The sequence below is a fragment of the Eleutherodactylus coqui genome, chromosome 6, assembly GCF_035609145.1.
Source record: "Eleutherodactylus coqui strain aEleCoq1 chromosome 6, aEleCoq1.hap1, whole genome shotgun sequence".
NCBI classification, from domain to species: Eukaryota; Metazoa; Chordata; class Amphibia; order Anura; family Eleutherodactylidae; genus Eleutherodactylus; species Eleutherodactylus coqui.
Window position 1 is genome coordinate 118921429 of NC_089842.1, and position 19130 is coordinate 118940558.

Consider the following 19130-nt stretch of genomic DNA (forward strand, 5'->3'; position numbering starts at 1 on the left):
ACGCTGCCAGTGACGTCATCACGCCGCCGCTCCACCTACTCTGCGTTCGGAATAGCGTAGAATGTTGTGACAGGAAGTAAAACCAAGTAAAGTTCACTTAATTCTCCATCTTATCAATATGAGCTAATGTAAAGAAAATGTACGGAAAAGATGAAAAATAAAAACTTCCGCCCAACGTGGGGCTCGAACCCACGACCCTGAGATTAAGAGTCTCATGCTCTACCGACTGAGCTAGCCGGGCACTGAAGGAATGGGTCACAAGATGTGCTGTTGGTTGTAAGTAATACAGTGAAACACTGCATAAATTTAGTATCGTAATTGTGCTGACCCATAGAATAAAGATATCAGGTCATTTTTCTTGCAGTCTGTACACCGTAGAAACAAAACGCACTAAAAGATGGCGGAATGTTTTTTTTTCTCTCCACTTAGAATTTTAAAAACATTTTTCAGTACATTATACGGTACCAGTGAAAAATACAACTCATCCCACAAGATCCAAGCCCTCCGACAGCGGCGCAATGGATAAATAGAGGAGTTAGGATTTTTTAAAAAGGGGGAGGAAAAATCGAAAATGAAAAAAAAAATTCTGTGTCTCTAGGGGTTAAGTTCTGCACTCCCAGAAAGTAAACTTACAAAGGCCGTCCGCTTGCGACTGAGTTTGAATTGTGGAATCTGCGCAGACAACCTGCGGCATTCCGCGCCAATGAGGCATCCGCATGTCCGCTGACACGAGGACAGTGACTGTGATTTTCCGCTCACGGAGGAAAAATCTCAGCATGCTCTATTTTCATGAGGGCTCCGCACGGACGGCATCCATTGAAGTCAATAAGAGCCGTCCGACCTGCGGCCCTTCCGCAATTGACTTTGCGGAAAAGTTGCGGGACCCACGTCAACGGCTGGTGACAGTATGGGAATTGGGAAAGATAAACATTTGAAAAAAAAATCTGTACTGCGCATGTCTGACGGCTCGCCGGCCGGACCATCCGCAGGACAGAAGAAAACAAGAAATGACAGGTGCGTGCGGACGCCGGCTGGGCACAGGGGCAGATCCCGCTGCAGAATCCTGCTTCAGGAATCTGACCCGTTCGGGGTTAAAAGTCTGTTTTTGGCCACTGACTGTAATGGGCAAATAGTGCGTTACCAATTAGTGAGAAAATTTAAAGGTCCCTTTAGCCTAAATGATTCGTTCAAATCCGCCTAAACTTGGACCCTGTCTAAACGAGAGCCAACGAGTGATCAACCATTCATTCACTTATCACTTGGTCAGATAGTCCTTCTCAGTCACCAAATACCATTGTGATGTCATAGGCTTCACTGCTTAAAAGTCCTCAACTGGCCGGTTAGCTCAGTTGGTTAGAGCGTGGTGCTAATAACGCCAAGGTCGCGGGTTCGATCCCCGTACGGGCCAATTTTTCTTCCACTTCATTTTTATATATGATCACACGTTATAATCATCGGGTCTGTAATTTAAACTTTTAGCCTTATAATAAACTCTTGGCCATGCTAGTGTTTTATCTGCAGCCCTTGGGTAACAGTGTAAACAGAAAACGCGCAGTGAGGATTGCCTCTCCTCGGCTCCTGTACTACACCGCCCCCTACTCTTGACCTTCCTCTGTCGGGGGAGGTTCTGTCACTAAAAACGTGACTGCTTCTTCATCTGGAGCTGCAGTGTGCGGCCCTGACACGGCGGCCAAACCGATCGGACGACTTTGTTGGACGGTGACCGGTACGTCGTGAAAACCTCCAACAAGATGGCGGCGCTGGGCTGCCCCGGCGACATGGTGGCAGTGGAGTCCATGGAGGAGTATGTCCAGGTGGTGGTCGGGGAGGACTCTAGCCAGGTGGTGGTGGTGCAGGGGAACGAGCTCCTCCGACCGGTGCAGGAGCTGAGCCAGGAGATTCTGCAGAGCATCTCACACAGTGACACCGTCTACTACGTGCAGCCCGACGGGAGCCTGGTACCAGGGGGCAGCCTGCAGGCAGGGGTGAGCCTGGTGCCCGGGGGCAGCCTGCAGGCGGGGGTGAGCCTGGTGGCTGCAGGACAGGGTGAAGAAGCTTGCCAGCCCAGCCTACTCCCTGCAGGCCATATGGCTGTTCAGTCTGAGATGAGGCTGGAGACTGGAGGTCAAGTGGAAGAGGCCGTCCTGAGTGGAGGCCAAGCCATGGGGGATGTCCAGTCTGCGCTAAACCTGGTAACTAGAGGCCAGGCGGTGGAGGCTGGCCACACCGGGGTCATCCTAGTGCCTGGCGGCCACCTAGAAGAGACTGTCTACCCTGAGCTGGACCTGCTAACTGGAGGCCAAGTGGCGGAGGCCGTCCCATCTGGAATGAGGCATGCAAACGGAGGCCAGCTTAAAGAGCCTGTCCACCTGGGGGCGAGCAGAGTAAATGGAGGCCAGCTCCAGCTTGGTGTGGATGTAGCTACTGAGGGAGGTAAACTAGAGGAGTCTACCTGCCCCGCCGTGGTAACTGCGCTAAACCTCACCAAGGAGGCTGCCCAGCAAGCCCAAGAGACTGCAGAGGGGATGGCGACACAAGACCACTCATTACCACACGTTGTGGGGACCCCCGGCTGCGGACACCCCGCGTTCACTGCTCAGGCAACCCCGCTGAACGATGCTGCCCAGCAGGTGAAGACAGCCGTCCACCATGTGGCCCTAAGAGACGGGGACCCTGTCAGCAGAATCCTCAACCACAAGGTGACTTCTAGGGGCAAAACGGCATTTTTCTGGGGTGGAATTTTCTGCAGATTTTGGGGCGGCGCAACAGATGTCACCCTTCCAGTTGGGTTCAAATTGAAGGGGTCAAGTCTGCAGCAAGTCAGCCATGTGTGAACGCACCCTTATATACGGCTGTCTGCTCTTGAGCTGTTACAGGACTACAACCCCCAGCATGGCCTGACGATCCGTGGCTCCTGTGGTGGGTTAGGGTCTTGCTTCAGCTGGAGAGCCCTGAGTGGGGACAACTGGTTCCACTGGTGGTTGGTTGTGCCAGTCTTGTGGGGCTCATTCACACAAACCTATTTGAATTACGCATTACACCGGCACCCTGCTTCCCCGAAAATAAGACAGGGAGGGTCTTATATAAATTTTTGCCCCAAAAGATTTAACTTTTTGCCATGTATAGCTGTCTGGACACCATTTATATTGCCTTTTTTATTACCTTTTAACTAGGGCTTATTTTTAGAGTAGGGCTTATAGTTCAAGCATCCTCAGAAATCCTGAACAATCATGCTGCATCCTCAAAAAACTTTAAAAATCATGCTAGGGCTTATTTTCGGAGTGGGTCTTATTTTGAGGGAAGCTGGTATAATACATGGGACATTGCAGCAACTCAAATACATTGATTTTCGCGTGTCACATACACAATACATAGCGGGCTCACCTGCAGCGGTTTACACATACGGCCGTGTGAATAAGCCCGTAAGCCCATATGGCCCTTTCACATGAAATAACAGTCTGCTAAACGACTGCACAAGTGCTGATGTCACTACTAAAGCCGTCAGCGCTCATGCAGAGCGTTTAGACAAACAGACTTCGCCTTATGCAGATCTTCTTACTTGAATGTTCCATCTGTTGTGTTTTGCAGCCGGTGAAATCCATTCACATCCAAGTACCTGGCAAGCAGAGCGCGGATCCGGTGGTGCTGAACCTCAGCACAGTCCATATGAAGAACGCCGCGCCCGGTCTTCTTGGCACGCAGGTTGTGCAGATCAAGTCTCTGGGCGACTCCGGGCAGCCGCTGGCGGTGAACTCTTCCTCTCTGGAGTCTCCATTCCAGATTTTCGTTCGACAGGCTCAGTTGTCTACAGGAAAGCCCAAGGCCCCAGACCCTAACGAAAACGCTGGCGAGTCCGTAGAGGAGCACCAATCCTGCGTAGCGCACCCACAGAATGGCACTCGTGCTTCGTGTATGGCTGACCATTCACAGAAAAAGGGCCATAAACGCAAAAAGTCTATAAAGATCAAGACCCGCTCCGGGCGTATATCTCGCCCTCCCAAACACAAAGCCAAAGACTACAAATTTCTTAAAGTAGGTGACTTGATTCAAGACAGTACTTCAGATTCAGAGGATTACTCTGAGCTTAGCACGGACGAGGATGAAAAGGGCGCAAAGCAGAACACGCCGTGTGATACGCCATACGTTGTGAAAAACGCACTGTTCCAGTGCCAGACGTGTGAGAAGTCTTATATGGGTAAAGGAGGGTTATCCCGCCACTACAGACTCTACCCGAGTCACGGGCAGATGGAGACGCCATTTGTTTCTGATGGCAAGAACAACGGAGAATCTATTGTTGGAGGGCATTCCTTACCCAGCGTACCAAAGGTGAGGATTTTCACCAAACTAGTACCAGTGTTTCTGGTGGCGCAATGCGGCACTTACTAATATAATATAGTAAAACGGATTGGAGTTGGTCTCAGGTCCTAAACCAGCAGAGCCGGACAGCAGCCGTGTGCTTACAGGACCCGTGATCAGTCACTGGGGCTCTGAGCTCTGCCCCTGATCACATGATGGTAAAATCATCACAGGTCCTGTAAGCACACAGCTGGTGTCAGGCTCTGTATATTTTAGGACCTGTGACAATGTCACTGTGACGATCACATGTAACTCAGACAGTTGGTTGTCAGTATTTTGATAGATTGGCGCTGTAGGTAATGAACAGTGCATTACTAGTGATACTGCGATATATTATCAATGTGCGATCAGTGGGGAAGGACCCCCTTCTCCACTAGTCACTAAAGAGAAGAGACGATGGCTTGCCAAAAATGACAGGAGGCACTAGTGAGTATTATGTTTCACTGCGCAGGAGAAATGTAGTGTTAAAAACTAAATTTTTAACTTCTTTTGTGATTACAAAAAAGTGTATTTATATAAAGTAAGCCATAAAAAAGACCTATTCTGTTCTGCAGTACTCATACTGGTAGATTAACATTTTCCCTCTGATTACAGACCAATAAACCAAGCAATAGTCTTTATTTATTTATTTATTTTTTGCTTTCCCCACCCCCAAAAAAAGTTAAAATGAGTCAATAAAAACTGCCAAAGATAAGCCCTCATTATAGCTATGGGGAAACCCAATGGATATTGGAATGTGGAAAAACAAAGGGTTTGTTTGCTTAGACGTTTTTATTGTGCAAGAGTACTAAAATGCAAAAATAAACCAGTTATTTGGTATCAGTGTGTTCATTCCACTGTAAAGTAAGGCCGCATGTCTACGGCAAAAATGGAATTTTACAAACCGCGCTGATCTCCCACATGTGCTATCCACGCCAGTCTCGCGCCCCTGCTTCCATTGAAGCCGTTCGGATCCACGGTACAGATGCAGCTGTCACTGCGTCTGTGCCACGGGAAAGCAGGAGATTAAAAAAAAAAAAAAAGGCGCATGCGCCCGGCACACTGCCGGCGTCCCAAGCACATCCGCTGTGTAGAAAAAAGAAGATCCGACCTGCACGGAGAAATGCCCCGCAGCGCAGATTGCATTTTTTTTTTGCGTCATATCTGCGGGCCGGGTGGAATCCGCTGCATGATTCTGCACGGGGAAACCTTAGGCCTTAAACTATGAGGCCTTAGGCCTTGGTCACATGGGCGGTGTTTGCCGCGATTTGCGGATCGCATGACGGATGCGCATCCGCAAATCGCGTGACCGGGGCCGAAAAATCGCCCGAAAAAACTGCTCCTAGCCGCGTTTCAATAGAAACGGGCCGGAGCTGTCCAGCGCATTGAATTCAATGGAGCCGGCAGTACAGCCGACTCCATTGAAAGCAAAGCGCTGCGGGCGATCTCACAATGAATTGTCGGGAAGGGCTTAAATATATAAGCCCTTCCCTGCAATTCATCCAGAAATGTGTAAAAATAAAAAAATATATATATATACTCACCTTGTCCCGGCAGACGGAGTTCAGCGCAGCCGGCCGGCAGTGGGTGTGAGTGAGAGTTGCCCCTGATTGGCTCAGCGCTGAGCCAATCAGGGGCAGCTCTCACTCACACTCACTGCCGGCCGTGCTGAACTCCGTCTGCCGGGACAAGGTGTGTGTGTTTGTGTGTTTGTTTTATTTTTACACATTTCTGGATGAATTGCAGGGAAGGGCTTATATATTTAAGCCCTTCCCGACAATTCATCCCGCTGTATTCCCGGCTCCATTGAATTCAATGGGCAAACATCGTTCTTCTATGCCACAGCTGTGGCAGAGAAGAATGATTTGTCTTCTATATGTTCTCAATGGGGTCGGCGCTGCTGCCGCCGGCCCCATTGAGCGCATATAGAGAAGAGAACAGGAATCGCAGATAGGTGCGATCTGCGATTTCTGTTCTATAATTTATCGGACGAGCGCATAAAAAGCGCTCATGTGTCCAATACCATTGCAAAGCAATGGTTTTATAAAATCGCCGGACGCATGCGCGAAAAAACGCCCATCTGACTAAGGCCTTAATCTGTATTTTATGGCACAGTGAACAGCAGGTTAAAAAAAGTGGCTTTTTAATTTTTAAAAAAATTTTTAATATCACCCAACTTTTCCTGACATGGCAGAAATTCTAAAAGATAGTCAATAAATTCCGTATCCCAAGATTGAAAACGTGGATAAAAATAAGTAACCCTGTCATCATATGAGTACATCAGAACTGCAGTTAATGTGTTGTCTCCCAGTTGTCCTGAATTTTGGGCTTTGCTTCCTCTTCCTTCATGACCAGGTCCCTACTCCCAAACCTTTGTCCATTACCAGCAGCAAAGCGGTCGTCTTCACTCGCCCTCAGTGGCCACCATACACTGCCAGTATAGCCCAATTCTCCTCTTGCCCTCAAGGTATAGTATGTCTGCAGTTGATTGGTTGTAGGTAGCCTCTTTAAAAATGTACCCTTGCCCAATGTAATGCTTTCTAATGAGTTACAGCATTTATCATCCAGCCTGAGAAGTCTTTATATGGGGTGAGAAGGGGGACCTCAACTGCTGTGAGTGGCACAGACTGGCTTTGGAGTGGTTGCCTCTTCGTATAGACGTGTACAGTTGTGTCTTCCAGCAATGATTCCTAATGCTGTTGGGTTTTGTGTTTCAGAAACCTACCCCTAGACCCAGGAAGAGGCTGTTAGAGGACCCCCTGAACCCTGACGAATCCAGTCTTCCACCCTTGGTTGCAGGCAGTCTTGAGTTTGAATCGGCATCAACCACATGTCGGGGACGGCGGCAGCTGACGGGCAGGAGATTCGGACGGCCCCGGAAAATATTATCCATTGCATCCTCTGAACAGAACGCACAGACAGCAAAAGAAGTGTGTAAATCAGATTTATCCAGTGTTCCGAAGATACATATACACTTATAATGTATGTTGAAGCTGATAACGGAGCTACCTGCAGCATCATCCCTTACTGATGCTGAGTTACATCCTGTATTATACTCCAGAGCTGCACTCAACATTCTGCAGATAGTTACTGTGTACATTACATTACTTATGTTGTGTTAGAAACCTTGATTGAAGATTCCATTAAATTTGGGGGGGGGGGGGGATTGTGCAGTCAGTGGGATGCTTTAGGTGCTGCTGCTGTCTGCTTTGCAACGAATCCCAATACTTCATCAATTTCGTAGTTCTGTTCCTATAATGGAGCAGAGCAACAGAATAGACCAAAGTGTATGTGAACAGGGCCTTATTCTGTACTGATCTTCAGTAATGTAATATACTTCAGAGCAGCAATCACTATTCTGCTAATGGAGTCACTGTGTACATATATTACATTACTTATCCTGTACTGATCCTGCGTTACATCCTGTATTATACTCCAAAGCTGCACTCACTATTCTGATGGTGGAATCACTGTATAGATATACTACATTACTTATCCTGTAGTGATCCTGCGTTACATCCTGTATTCTACTCCAGAGCTGCACTCACTATTCTGCTGGTGGAGTCACTGTGTACATACATTACATTACTTATCCAGTACTGATCCTGAGTTACATCCTGTATGATACTCCAGAGCTGCACTCGCTATTCTGCTGGTGGAGTCACTGTGTACATACATTAGATTACTTATGCTGCGTTACATCCTGTATTATACTCCGGAGCTGCACTCACTATTCTGGTGAAGCCACTATGTACATTACTTAGGATGTACTTGGTTCTCAGTTATATCCTGTGATCTACTTCAGAGCTGCATTTACAACGCAGCAAGCTGAGAACTGAACTCTTCCAGCATTCTGTGTGTTCAGTGTCTGATAACTCGCATTCTGCGGCGCACAACCTTTATCATCCAGTGTAGTGTGTGATGTACATACAACGTCCCTGCAGTTTTAGTAACTCCCTGCTTTATTTACTCCGCCTTCTGCAGCTCATTCAGCAGTGTGAAGATGCAGAATTGAAGGAACTTGTTGCCCCATGTCTTTCTGAACGACTGTCCATCCATGAGTTTTTACTGGTGAAGGTAGGTGTGCTACGTTTGTGGCAATATTAGTTTGCACTATTTCCCTTTTTTGGCCACTGCTCCTTGTTCACACTCATGTACCGTTGTGATACTTTAGTCATCTGCTGCATTATGTGTATGACAGGTTAAACAAGAGCACCCAGACAAACCTTTGTTTCCGCACCTATATAAAGAACTCGAGAAATTGCACTCTATGGTCCGAATCTTGGCTGAAGAGTATTTCAGTAACGGCGGTGCGGGAAGGATACTTGAAGTAACTGATTGTAAGGTGAGTTAATACTCCATGCAGTCTGGCTAATAAAGTATCCCCTATTGACTCTTTCTTGAGCGCATACAGGTGCTACCAACATGGTATTGCTGGTTGCTTTATTTGTGTTTGTCTAGTTTAGGTATTTGGAACAAATTAAAGGGGGTTTCCTTTTAGTGAAACATATACTCATTCTGCGAAGAAGTAGTGGATTCGGGGACAGACCTCCAACAATCAGACAAGTGTATCTTATGGATGTGGCATTGAGTGTTTTTTAATGTCTGAAAATCCCTATAATGATCCCTTCACCTTACAGTCTGTGTAATATGCTTAATGTCCCCTAGGTGGCAGCATCACTGGGCATTTCTGCAGAAAAGATTGTAAAAGTATCTCCTCCTGTTAAATCTTTTGCAACAGAAGAACAGATAGTCCAGTCAGTAGAAGAGAATGAGGTAAGGGGTCGCGGCTTCAGGTCTTCTTTTCATAATTGACTTTCACTGATCTGTTTTTGTTTTTTTGTTTTTTTTTTACTGCCCATTGTGGTAGAGTTTAGTGGAAGAAATGATACCACCCTCAAAACGATTAAAACTGGATGAACAACAAATTGTGAGCTCAACCCAAGAGGTAGCCAGAGGGAACGCTCCAGACACCCGTGAAGCAGAACAGAGAGCAGGTAGGTTGGACTTACAGGACACTTGTTAGCGTTCCTGAGGCTGCTAAACCAGTAGTGGAGCAGGGGCGCTGATGTACAGACAAGTTAGACATACCTCCACGCTCCTCATACTTAATCAGGAGCCCCCAAATCAACTTGGAATTCAGTGGGAACAGGGCCTACAATACCAACCTAGACCACGGCAATGTACACAATGCTGTCAACTTCCAGCTCCATCCTCTGACAGCGACCTGGCATATAGCTGATCATAGCGGGTCCGGAATGGAGGATGTCATCAATAGCTAAGACCTTAACAACTCCTTTAAGACTCCTCCTCTCCCCCCTACACACATTCCCCGCTCTACTACCCTACTGACGGACTTGCAGCCACGCAACATCATGGGCTGGGCCTCCCTGCATCAGTTGTAGCTGTAGTAGTGTAGATCTTCTTGTGCATAGGGGGCAGTGTTGGAGTAGTTATATTCATGTACATAGGAGCAGTATTATAGTAGTTATATTCTTGTACATAGGGGGCAGTATTATAGTAGTTACATTCTTGTACATAGGGGCAGTATTATAGTAGTTATATTCATGTACATAGGAGGCAGTATTATAGTAGTTATATTCTTGTACATAGGGGCAGTATTATAGTAGTTATATTCTTGTACATAGGGGGCAGTATTATAGTAGTTATATTCTTGTACATAGGGGCAGTATTATAGTAGTTATATTGTTGTAAATAGGAGGCAGTATTATAGTAGTTATATTCTTGTACATAGGGGCAGTATTATAGTAGTTATAGTCTTGTACATAGGGGGCAGTATTATAGTAGTTATATTCTTGTACATAGGGGGCAGTATTATAGTAGTTATATTCTTGTATATAGGTGGCAGTATTCTAGTTATAATCTTGTAGATAGGGGGCAGTATTATAGTAGTTATATTCTTGTACATAGAAGGCAGTATTATATTAGTTATCTTCTTGTACATAGGAGGCAGTATTATAGTAGTTATATTCTTGTAAATAGGGAGCAGTATTATAGTAGTTATATTCTTGTACATAGGGGGCAGTATTATAGTAGTTATATTCTTGTACATAGGGGGCAGTATTATAGTAGTTATATTCTTGTACATAGGGAGCAGTATTATAGTAGTCATATTCTTGTACATAGGGAGCAGTATTATAGTAGTTATATTCTTGTAAATAGGGAGCAGTATTATAGTAGTTATATTCTTGTACATAGGAGGCAGTATTATACTAGTTATATTCTTGTACATAGGGGGCAGTATTATAGTAGTTATATTCTTGTACATAGGGGAGCAGTATTATAGTAGTTATATTCTTGTACATAGGGAGCAGTATTATAGCAGTTATATTTTTGTACATACGAGCAGTATTATAGCAGTTATATTCTTGCACATAGGGGGCAGTATTATAGTAGTTATATTCTTGTAAATAGTGGGCAGTATTATAGTAGTTATATTCTTGTACATAGGGGGCAGTATTATAGTAGTTGTATTCTTGTACATAGGGGGCAGTATTATAGTAGTTATATTCTTGTACATAGGGGGCAGTATTATAGTAGTTGTATTCTTGTACATAGGGGGCAGTATTATAGTAGTTGTATTCTTGTACATAGGGGGCAGTATTATAGTAGTTGTATTCTTGTACATAGGGGGCAGTATTATAGTAGTTGTATTCTTGTACATAGGGGGCAGTATTATAGTAGTTGTATTCTTGTACATAGGAGGCAGTATTATAGTAGTTGTATTCTTGTACATAGGAGGCAGTATTATAGTAGTTATATTCTTGTACATAGGGGCAGTATAATAGTAGTTATATTCTTGTACATAGGAGGCAATATTATAGTAGTTATATTCTTGTACATAGGAAGCAGTATTATAGTAGTTATATTCTTATACATAGGAGGCAGTATTATAGTAGTTATATTCTTGTACATAGGAAGCAGTATTATAGTAGTTATATTCTTGTACATAGGAGGCAGTATTATAGTAGTTATATTCTTGTACATAGGGACAGTATTATAGTAGTTATATTCTTGTACATAGGGACAGTATTATAGTAGTTATATGCTTGTAGATAGGAAGCAGTATTATAGTAGTTATAGTCTTGTACATAGGGGAGCAGTATTATAGTAGTTATAGTCTTGTACATAGGGAGCAGTATTTTAGTAGTTATATTCTTGTACATAGGGAGCAGTATTATAGTAGTTGTACATAGGGGCAGTATTATAGTGGTTATAGTCTTGTACATAGGGAGCAGTATTATAGTGGTTATAGTCTTGTACATAGGGAGCAGTATTATAGTGGTTATAGTCTTGTACATAGAGAGCAGTATTATAGTGGTTATAGTCTTGTACATAGGGAGCAGTATTATAGTGGTTATAGTCTTGTACATGAGGGAGCAGTATTATAGTGGTTATAGTCTTGTACATGAGGGAGCAGTATTATAGTGGTTATAGTCTTGTACATGGGGGAGCAGTATTATAGTGGTTATAGTCTTGTACATGGGGGAGCAGTATTATAGTGGTTATAGTCTTGTACATGGGGGAGCAGTATTATAGTGGTTATAGTCTTGTACATGGGGGAGCAGTATTATAGTGGTTATAGTCTTGTACATGGGGGAGCAGTATTATAGTGGTTATAGTCTTGTACATGGGGGAGCAGTATTATAGTGGTTATAGTCTTGTACATGGGGGAGCAGTATTATAGTGGTTATAGTCTTGTACATGGGGGAGCAGTATTATAGTGGTTATAGTCTTGTACATGGGGGAGCAGTATTATAGTGGTTATAGTCTTGTACATGGGGGAGCAGTATTATAGTGAGCGGCAACCACTTTTCTCAGCCCAAAATGTATTGAAAATCAATTGCTATTTACAATTTCTGTACAAAGAATATATCATTTAGCCTTTTTTAACTCTTTATAATGCGCAGATCTTGCAGCCGTGGGTGAGGAGTCGGTTGGTATAAAAGACGCAAGCTGTGATGATACAATTAATTGTAATGAACAAGTCGTTGAAACCTTGCACCCTAATATAATGGAGGAAAAAGCTGTAACCCTACACACAAGTACAGAGCCAGAGTCTATTCCTTGTGACCTAGAACAAAGCCTCCCGGAAACCTCACCGCCTCTGCTCAGCGCAAGTTTTCCAGAATCTGCGGAGTCGTCACAGATTTCCAGTGAACATCCAGAGGAAACGGCAAGTGATGCCATTCAGACTCAATTTATCCAGGACACCCAAGTCTCTGCCGCTGACCCCGCACTCTCTGCTGAAGTTCTTCCTTCCAGCAATGCAAGCTTCCAAGGTGCAGACACCCTAATCCCCCCAAATATCGCTGCCAGTGATCAGTGCCCAGAAGCTTTTAGCTTCCACCGTGGAAATGACTTGGTATTTGTTCACAGCTTGGCAGAAACGGCGACGGGTGAGGCTCTTGTGATATATGATGGGATGGAGTGTCCTGCCAACACCCCGCTGGACACAGAGGTGGTACTTATGGAAATGAAGTAAATTGTTCATCTCACACTGAGGTGATTGTTACTTTTCTGATTTCTATGTGTGGATTTTTTAAATAAATGTAGGAAAGTTCCTATATATTCTTCTAAATTGAAATTTCAAATTTGTAAAGTGTTTTTATGAGAGTTTTAATTTTTTACTACAGCAGCAATTTTCTGCCAAGAAGGTTCTGCATTTGCACTATTGTCCTAAGACTGCAGCAGTCCAGTCCTTGGATCCAATGACAATCATTAAACTATGCCTAACTTTGCACCCCAGTACTTTCTTTGTCTCGTTACATGTAAATTGATGGCTGAAGCAACTTTGCAATAGGTTTTAATTAAAAAAATAAGTTTTTTTTTTTTGTTTCTACAGCTTATATAAAGATTATGCTGTTTACAGTAACGGACTGCAAACACATCTTGTATAGTGTAAGCCTGCAGTCTTATATATTCCTTCATTTCTTGCTACTTTGTGCCAACATACATCTGAAAGGCCAGAAGTAGAGAACAGACTGAAGGCAATATTACTGCAGAATCGGACTAAATTGGATTTTCCATCTGTTACCATGGCGATGCATGGGCGCTGTAGGAACACAACAGGAGTTTAAACATAGTGTTGCTTCATTTCATTTTGCATGCAGTGAGACAATAAGAGTCTGAAGGTGGACATAGCCTTTAATGACCCCGCAGGAAGGACCTGTCACTCAGTCTTTGCAGAACTTTACCTGTTCTGTAACTTTCAGGCTGTGTCACACCGATGTTGGGGCTTTTGTCTCTGTTCCGTTTTTGTAGCAGAGAAATGGAATTAAACGGAAGGGTACATTATCTTTTTATTTTTTTTTCCCCTGTTGATTTCAATGGGTTTTGCAAAAAAATGGAAAGCTTTCAGTTTGCTCCTGTTCTGTTGTTGTTTTGGTAGAAAAAAGCTTTGTTTCTTTGAAAAAAATCATTTTGAAATCAATGAGGAAAACCTTTTAATTACGTTTTTTATCCGTTTCAAAAACGGAACAGAGACTGAAAGCCCTAGTGTGACCGCAGCCTAATATATATGTGTTTTTTTTTAGTCCCTCACCAATTTAAAGATCTCTGCGTGCTGTCAGTGATTGGTAGATGTTCTTGTTTACATTCGGAGACAGAAAACCCATATGTAACTAATATTTCAAACCACTAAGTTTGCTACAATTGTGTCCAGTCAAAACAATCATGTGATCGAGAGACTTCAGCAATGCAAGCCTCTCTTCACTCCCCTTTTTGCCGGCTACATTTACAAATGAACGGAATGGAGTGATGATGATCTCGTGTAAATGCAAAAACCTAGTTTACTATTCGTTCACTATTTGTTATCGCTGCCTGTCAGCATACAAACCATCGCTGGATCACGGGCTTCCCATTCTGTGTAATCGGGCCCCGTTCCACATAGGGGGTAAAGCGCTGAGCGAGAAGCCAGCGTTCCAGCAATGAAGTCTGTCTAAACACTCTGCACAAGCACTAATGATCTTGGCGGTGATGTTGGCAGTTGTTTAGACCAGGATTTCCTCAGTATTGCACAGGTGATGTAATTATTGTCGGGGCCTCAGACATTGCTACAGATGTTCTTACTATAGGAGATCCTGAAAACATGACCTGTTGGGTCTTTGAGGATTGGAGTTGGGGGCCGCTGGTCTAGACGACTGCCGACCCATGTAATAGGGACATTGGTCATAGAGGATTGTCCAGGCTGTACAGGCTTATAGCAGATTCTCAGGCGTGAAGTTATTCAGTCTGCACTGGATTTAAACTAATGCCCCCATTCACTGATAGCAAATTGAGATCTTGAAAACAATGCAGAAATGAAAGTTTATTTTACATTTATCTTGGGGTTTTATGCACAAAGTTCTATATTAGACTCAGCAGATTATATCTATATGCAGCTTGTACTATTTGGATAAATCTTGGCTGAAGCAAACCTATCCCACTGTTGCGCCAGGAACAAACGCACGTTTTATCTTTTTATCTCCGGGAAATCGGACAATTTTTTTAAACTGTCTAATGGAGAGCACTTCCAAAGGGTCGTTTACATTGTGTTTGCAGTGTACATTGGAGGTAGATGTTGGGATGTTTTCCAGATGTATGCCATATGTTGCCCAGTAGAACCAAATAACACAAACACAACAGCACTTGTCCGCACCTTATCACATAAGGGAGGCTGCATTCGGGGTGTGCTGCATGTTCCCAAAAGGAGTCTGGATCCATGACCCCTATAAAGTCCAGCAGGAAATGATGTGTTGGAGCTGCAAAGCAGGGTCCCCAAATACATCAATGCATAGATTTAAAGAAAGTTCATCTTTATTGAAGCCACACGGGCTTGATGAACTGGAATTAACCTTAACCTTGGAATATTTGCTGTATGTGCAGGAGGGTAATTTAAGGGGCTGCTGCTATAGGGCCAATTGGAGAGAGGGGGTAAGGGCTTGGATTTAGTTGGTTCTAACAGGAACTTGGGAGATGTATCCCCATCTTCTATGTACTCTGGGTTTTTGTTATAGGTATATAACAAGTAACTGCAGTTGTTAGATAAAGTCTGTCACCCTGCCCCCAAGATCACCAAGTCCAATCTGCCATATTCAGTGTCACTTGTGGCTACTGGGAAATGTGACAGCTCCCTCCATGTCATAGTTTCGGCAAACCTCCTGCTACAGTATCTGACTAAGGGATATTTGGGGTGTTGGGCAGAAGTTTTTTTTTCCTTCCTTCAAAACAAAAAGTCCTTTAAATATAGACAATCTAGAAGGATAAATATGATTACAGTTTTGTTAGACAATACCATTCTCTAAGCCCTTTACCATTTGCCAGCTGTTGATTATATGTCCTCCCCTCCACCTCCAGCATGCTGGCTACATCTAGCGAAATGCATTGTTGCTTCTGTGCAGCTTCAGTCATGCTCCTGTTCCCCATTCACTTATTGGGGTACAGATCAAGGTGAGATGGGTGATTAAAGTACCATAGTGCAGTTGTGAGCTTCGGGAGTATTATGAGACCTTGTGCTGTACCGTTCTCCCCACCTCACTGCAGGTCTGTGGAGCCGAGGCCATAATAATATGTATGGGGACGATTCCAGGGTTTTGTATTGTGTAAACTACTTGATTGTTAATGTTTCATCGTTCAAATCAGCATTTTACATGGAGTCACTTACTTGCACGTACCCGGGGGTACAGCTAGGGCGGCCACCTGAACTCGGCTGGTTCCGTTCCCAGAAGGCAGCACGCTTTTGTTAGCCCAAATGACTGCTACAGTAAATTCACGGTAGCGGATTTCCTTGTTCTGAATGTGACTTGGAGAATCCATGCACAGGATGCGGATACAAACCCATTTACATGTGTGGAAAGCACTTCTCAGTCCTAGAACGTTCTGCAATGAATATAGTGTGTGAACGAACCCTTCTACATCGTTCCGCCGACAAATTCCACGTAACGCTGAGCAGATTAAGGAGCCCCTCCGTAACGCTTATGTTAGGGGGGACCTGATTAGGGTATGACCCCAGCAGCCCGTAGATGAGTGTACGTTATCTAGTCTAGGGCTACACGGCGACTGTGGCTTTATAACTGTGCAACCAGTAAATATGTCCGCGTTATCTGCGACTTGTCACACAACTATTGTAGCGTGTGACTTTAGGATTTGCATCACCTATTTGACACTTGCAAAAAAAAAAAAAACCCGCTGACATGTCAAATGAGTCGAGTGCATTACAGTGACCTGTATGCTGGAAACCTCAGGCAGCAGATTTAGATTATTATTTTGTTTAGCAATTGTGGCAATCATGTAGTGACATTGACAATCCTTGTAATATGTTACCAAATGTGCCGTGTAGTCCTGGCCTGCTTTGCCCTGGGTTATAAAAACTCTTTATTAACGGGAAAGGCACACTTCCTAAGCTGTAATGTCTTAGTTGGTACAAAATTTAATGCCTAATGCAACTAAATTAATCTGCCATCTGCTTCCTTTGCTGCAAAATTAATATTACTATTTGCAAAGTTAGTTAGCATTGTATAAAGCTTTAAATGGAAATGTTACTGTAAATACTGTACTGTGGGCTTAGAAGGGCTTGTCCAGGGTTAGAAAAACATTGATGCTTTCATGAAGGGGTTTTGTCATTAAACATTAATAAAATAATACATATACCTTCCACGTCAGTCTTTACCACGTCTTCTCCTGGCTCCTGCAGTCCCCCGGCTCACCTCACCTCCAGCCGGCCGCATCCTCTTCTTCTGGTGACATTAGTGTACATTCTTGGCATTCTGCTTCCTGCAGGGCAATGTACGCTGTGTCACTAGTGATGTAGCGTTCACTGCCTAGCAGGGAATGCTGAGCTACTGCAGACTGCGCATGCGCACTGTTTTGCTGCGCGTGTTCATATACCATTGCCGCAAGACTGCGCGCATGCAGTCCAGGCAATAGCTCGGTATTCCCAGCTAAGCAGTGAACCCTATGTCACTAGTGACATAGCGTACATTGCCCTGCAGGAATAAGAATGCCAGCAATGTACGCTTCGTCACCGGAAGAAGAGGATCCGGACGGCTGGAGGTGAGGTGACCCAGGGGACTGGAGGAGGCAGAAGATGCGGTAAGAAGACTGACTGGGTAAAAATAAGTATTGATGATGATTTTTTTTTTGTAATTGCAGAACCCCTTTAAACATAGCGCCACACTTCTGCAGAGGAACGAGTATGGTATTGCAGCTCAGCTTCTATTCACTTCAATGGAGCTGAGCTGCAATACCAGACACAACCCTATGCACAAGGATGGCACTATGTTTGGAAGAAAGAAGCCACATATTTCTAACCCTCGACAACCACTTTAAAGGAATACTGTTCCTTACTGCAAAGATAAGTTGTGACACCTTGAAGGAAAAAAAAATTGAACTGCCATTTACTGCACAGTAACTGCATAATAAAAGCTTTTCATTAATGAAGTCTGTGTTCTCTATACAGTGTAACATTGTTCTACGGTATCCAATCCCCGGCCGCCGGCTGCTAGATGGGGAAATGGAAGCTTTTTCTGTTTGTACAATCTGGCGAGTTCAGCTCTCATGACATTCAGAGGGTAACACCACCATCGGGACAGAGCGTTGTGTATTCCATAGAGTATAATGGTGGACGGGGAGCCTCACAGACCCCTCCCCATTCTAGATTTCAGAGAATTGCGTACTTCCTTGCAACCGAACGGCTCAGTAGCTTTTGATGCAAAAAGACCTGTACGAGAGGAGGTTTGCGACAAATAAGGCCACCTGCACACGAACGGATCGGATTCTGGCTGCGGGATCCTGCGCAGAATCCAACCCTGTGCCCGCCTGGTGACCACATACCTGTCAGTGCAGACAGCCTTCTGTACTGCGGATGTTCCCTCCAGCAAGCCTTCAGACATATGTAGTGCAGATTCTCCCGCACCATCGCTAGGCAATGACGCAGATCACGCGACTTCTGCAATGCTCATTGCGGAACAGACGGCTTCCACTGACTTCAATAGAAGGTGTCCGTGCATAGCCCGCACAAAAACAGAACATGCTGTGATTGAAAATCACTGTCTGCTCTATCTTTGGCCATTTAACGCACCATCATTCATCACAATGATTGGGTGCACTAAAACACGCTGTCGCAGGGGACTGGGTGAAATCTAGAGATATATCTAATAAAAAAAAAAGGCACGCCACCCTGTTCTTTGCGCCAACAGCACCATAAGTTAGTTTATATTGCTTTAGGCAGGTAACAGATTCCCCTTAAGATGAGGCAATGGCTTCTTCCACTATGGCAGTCCTTATCAGGGGTTGGGTAAGTGTTTCTTGTCTGGTTTGAGACAGCATGCTGCGATTTGCCGGCCATGAGCGGAGAATCGCAATCATTCTCTGCTCGTGGACAGGGTGGTGCGCTTTCCATAGCAACGCTATAGAAAGCGTTCACCGGGACCGGATTATCGCCGCAGGGAACGCAATGAGAATTCGCCCGAGGACAGGAGCCCTAAAGCTCCTGCAATGTAGCAGGAGCAGGTCAGGGTCCTTTGCTGTTAGTGACAGCTGAGGACCCTGTGCAGAAGGCAGAAGCTGTGTTTTAACTGCTTCAGCCGCCTCTTGCAGGCTACATAGTGCTCACTGTTCATCCCAGCGAACAAATGACCACTAGGTGCCTGTTGCAGGGTCTTGGCAGTGAATATTGCTATTACAGGGTAATGTGTTTCCCCTGTAACAGGTGCTCCTATGGATACCCCCAACTACAGTGAAAGTATCTGAATTAATATTTTAAAAAAGTGTAAAGTAACCCCCCACCCCTCCTA

At 44.5% G+C, this 19130-nt stretch overlaps 1 protein-coding gene and 2 non-coding genes across 3 annotated transcripts; 2 read left to right on the forward strand and 1 right to left on the reverse strand.

The window, feature by feature from the left end:
• Positions 1-168: 168 nt before the first annotated feature.
• Positions 169-241, reverse strand: TRNAK-CUU (transfer RNA lysine (anticodon CUU)). The gene has a single exon. It is a non-coding gene; the product is annotated as a tRNA-Lys (tRNA).
• A 1093-nt stretch (positions 242-1334) lies between these two features.
• On the forward strand, positions 1335-1408 carry TRNAI-AAU (transfer RNA isoleucine (anticodon AAU)). The gene has a single exon. It is a non-coding gene; the product is annotated as a tRNA-Ile (tRNA).
• Positions 1409-1629: 221 nt separating this feature from the next.
• Positions 1630-17756, forward strand: ZNF839 (zinc finger protein 839). The gene is made up of 8 exons (XM_066607478.1): positions 1630-2699; positions 3589-4326; positions 7053-7265; positions 8320-8412; positions 8537-8680; positions 9004-9111; positions 9206-9332; positions 12267-17756. Exons 1-8 carry the CDS (start codon positions 1752-1754, stop codon positions 12839-12841), a joined length of 2946 nt encoding a protein of 981 aa, XP_066463575.1. The 5' UTR covers positions 1630-1751; the 3' UTR covers positions 12842-17756.
• The last annotated feature ends 1374 nt before the right edge of the window (positions 17757-19130 follow it).

Excerpts from the sequence above, each read along its gene's own strand:
- ZNF839 (XM_066607478.1), top strand. The coding sequence starts at position 1,752 with ATGGCGGCGCTGGGCTGCCCCGGCGACATGGTGGCAGTGGAGTCCATG. Across the intron at positions 8,413-8,536 it reads ATGAGTTTTTACTGGTGAAG|GTTAAACAAGAGCACCCAGA; the intron begins GTAGGTGTGCTA and ends TGTGTATGACAG. Across the intron at positions 9,333-12,266 it reads TGAAGCAGAACAGAGAGCAG|ATCTTGCAGCCGTGGGTGAG; the intron begins GTAGGTTGGACT and ends TATAATGCGCAG.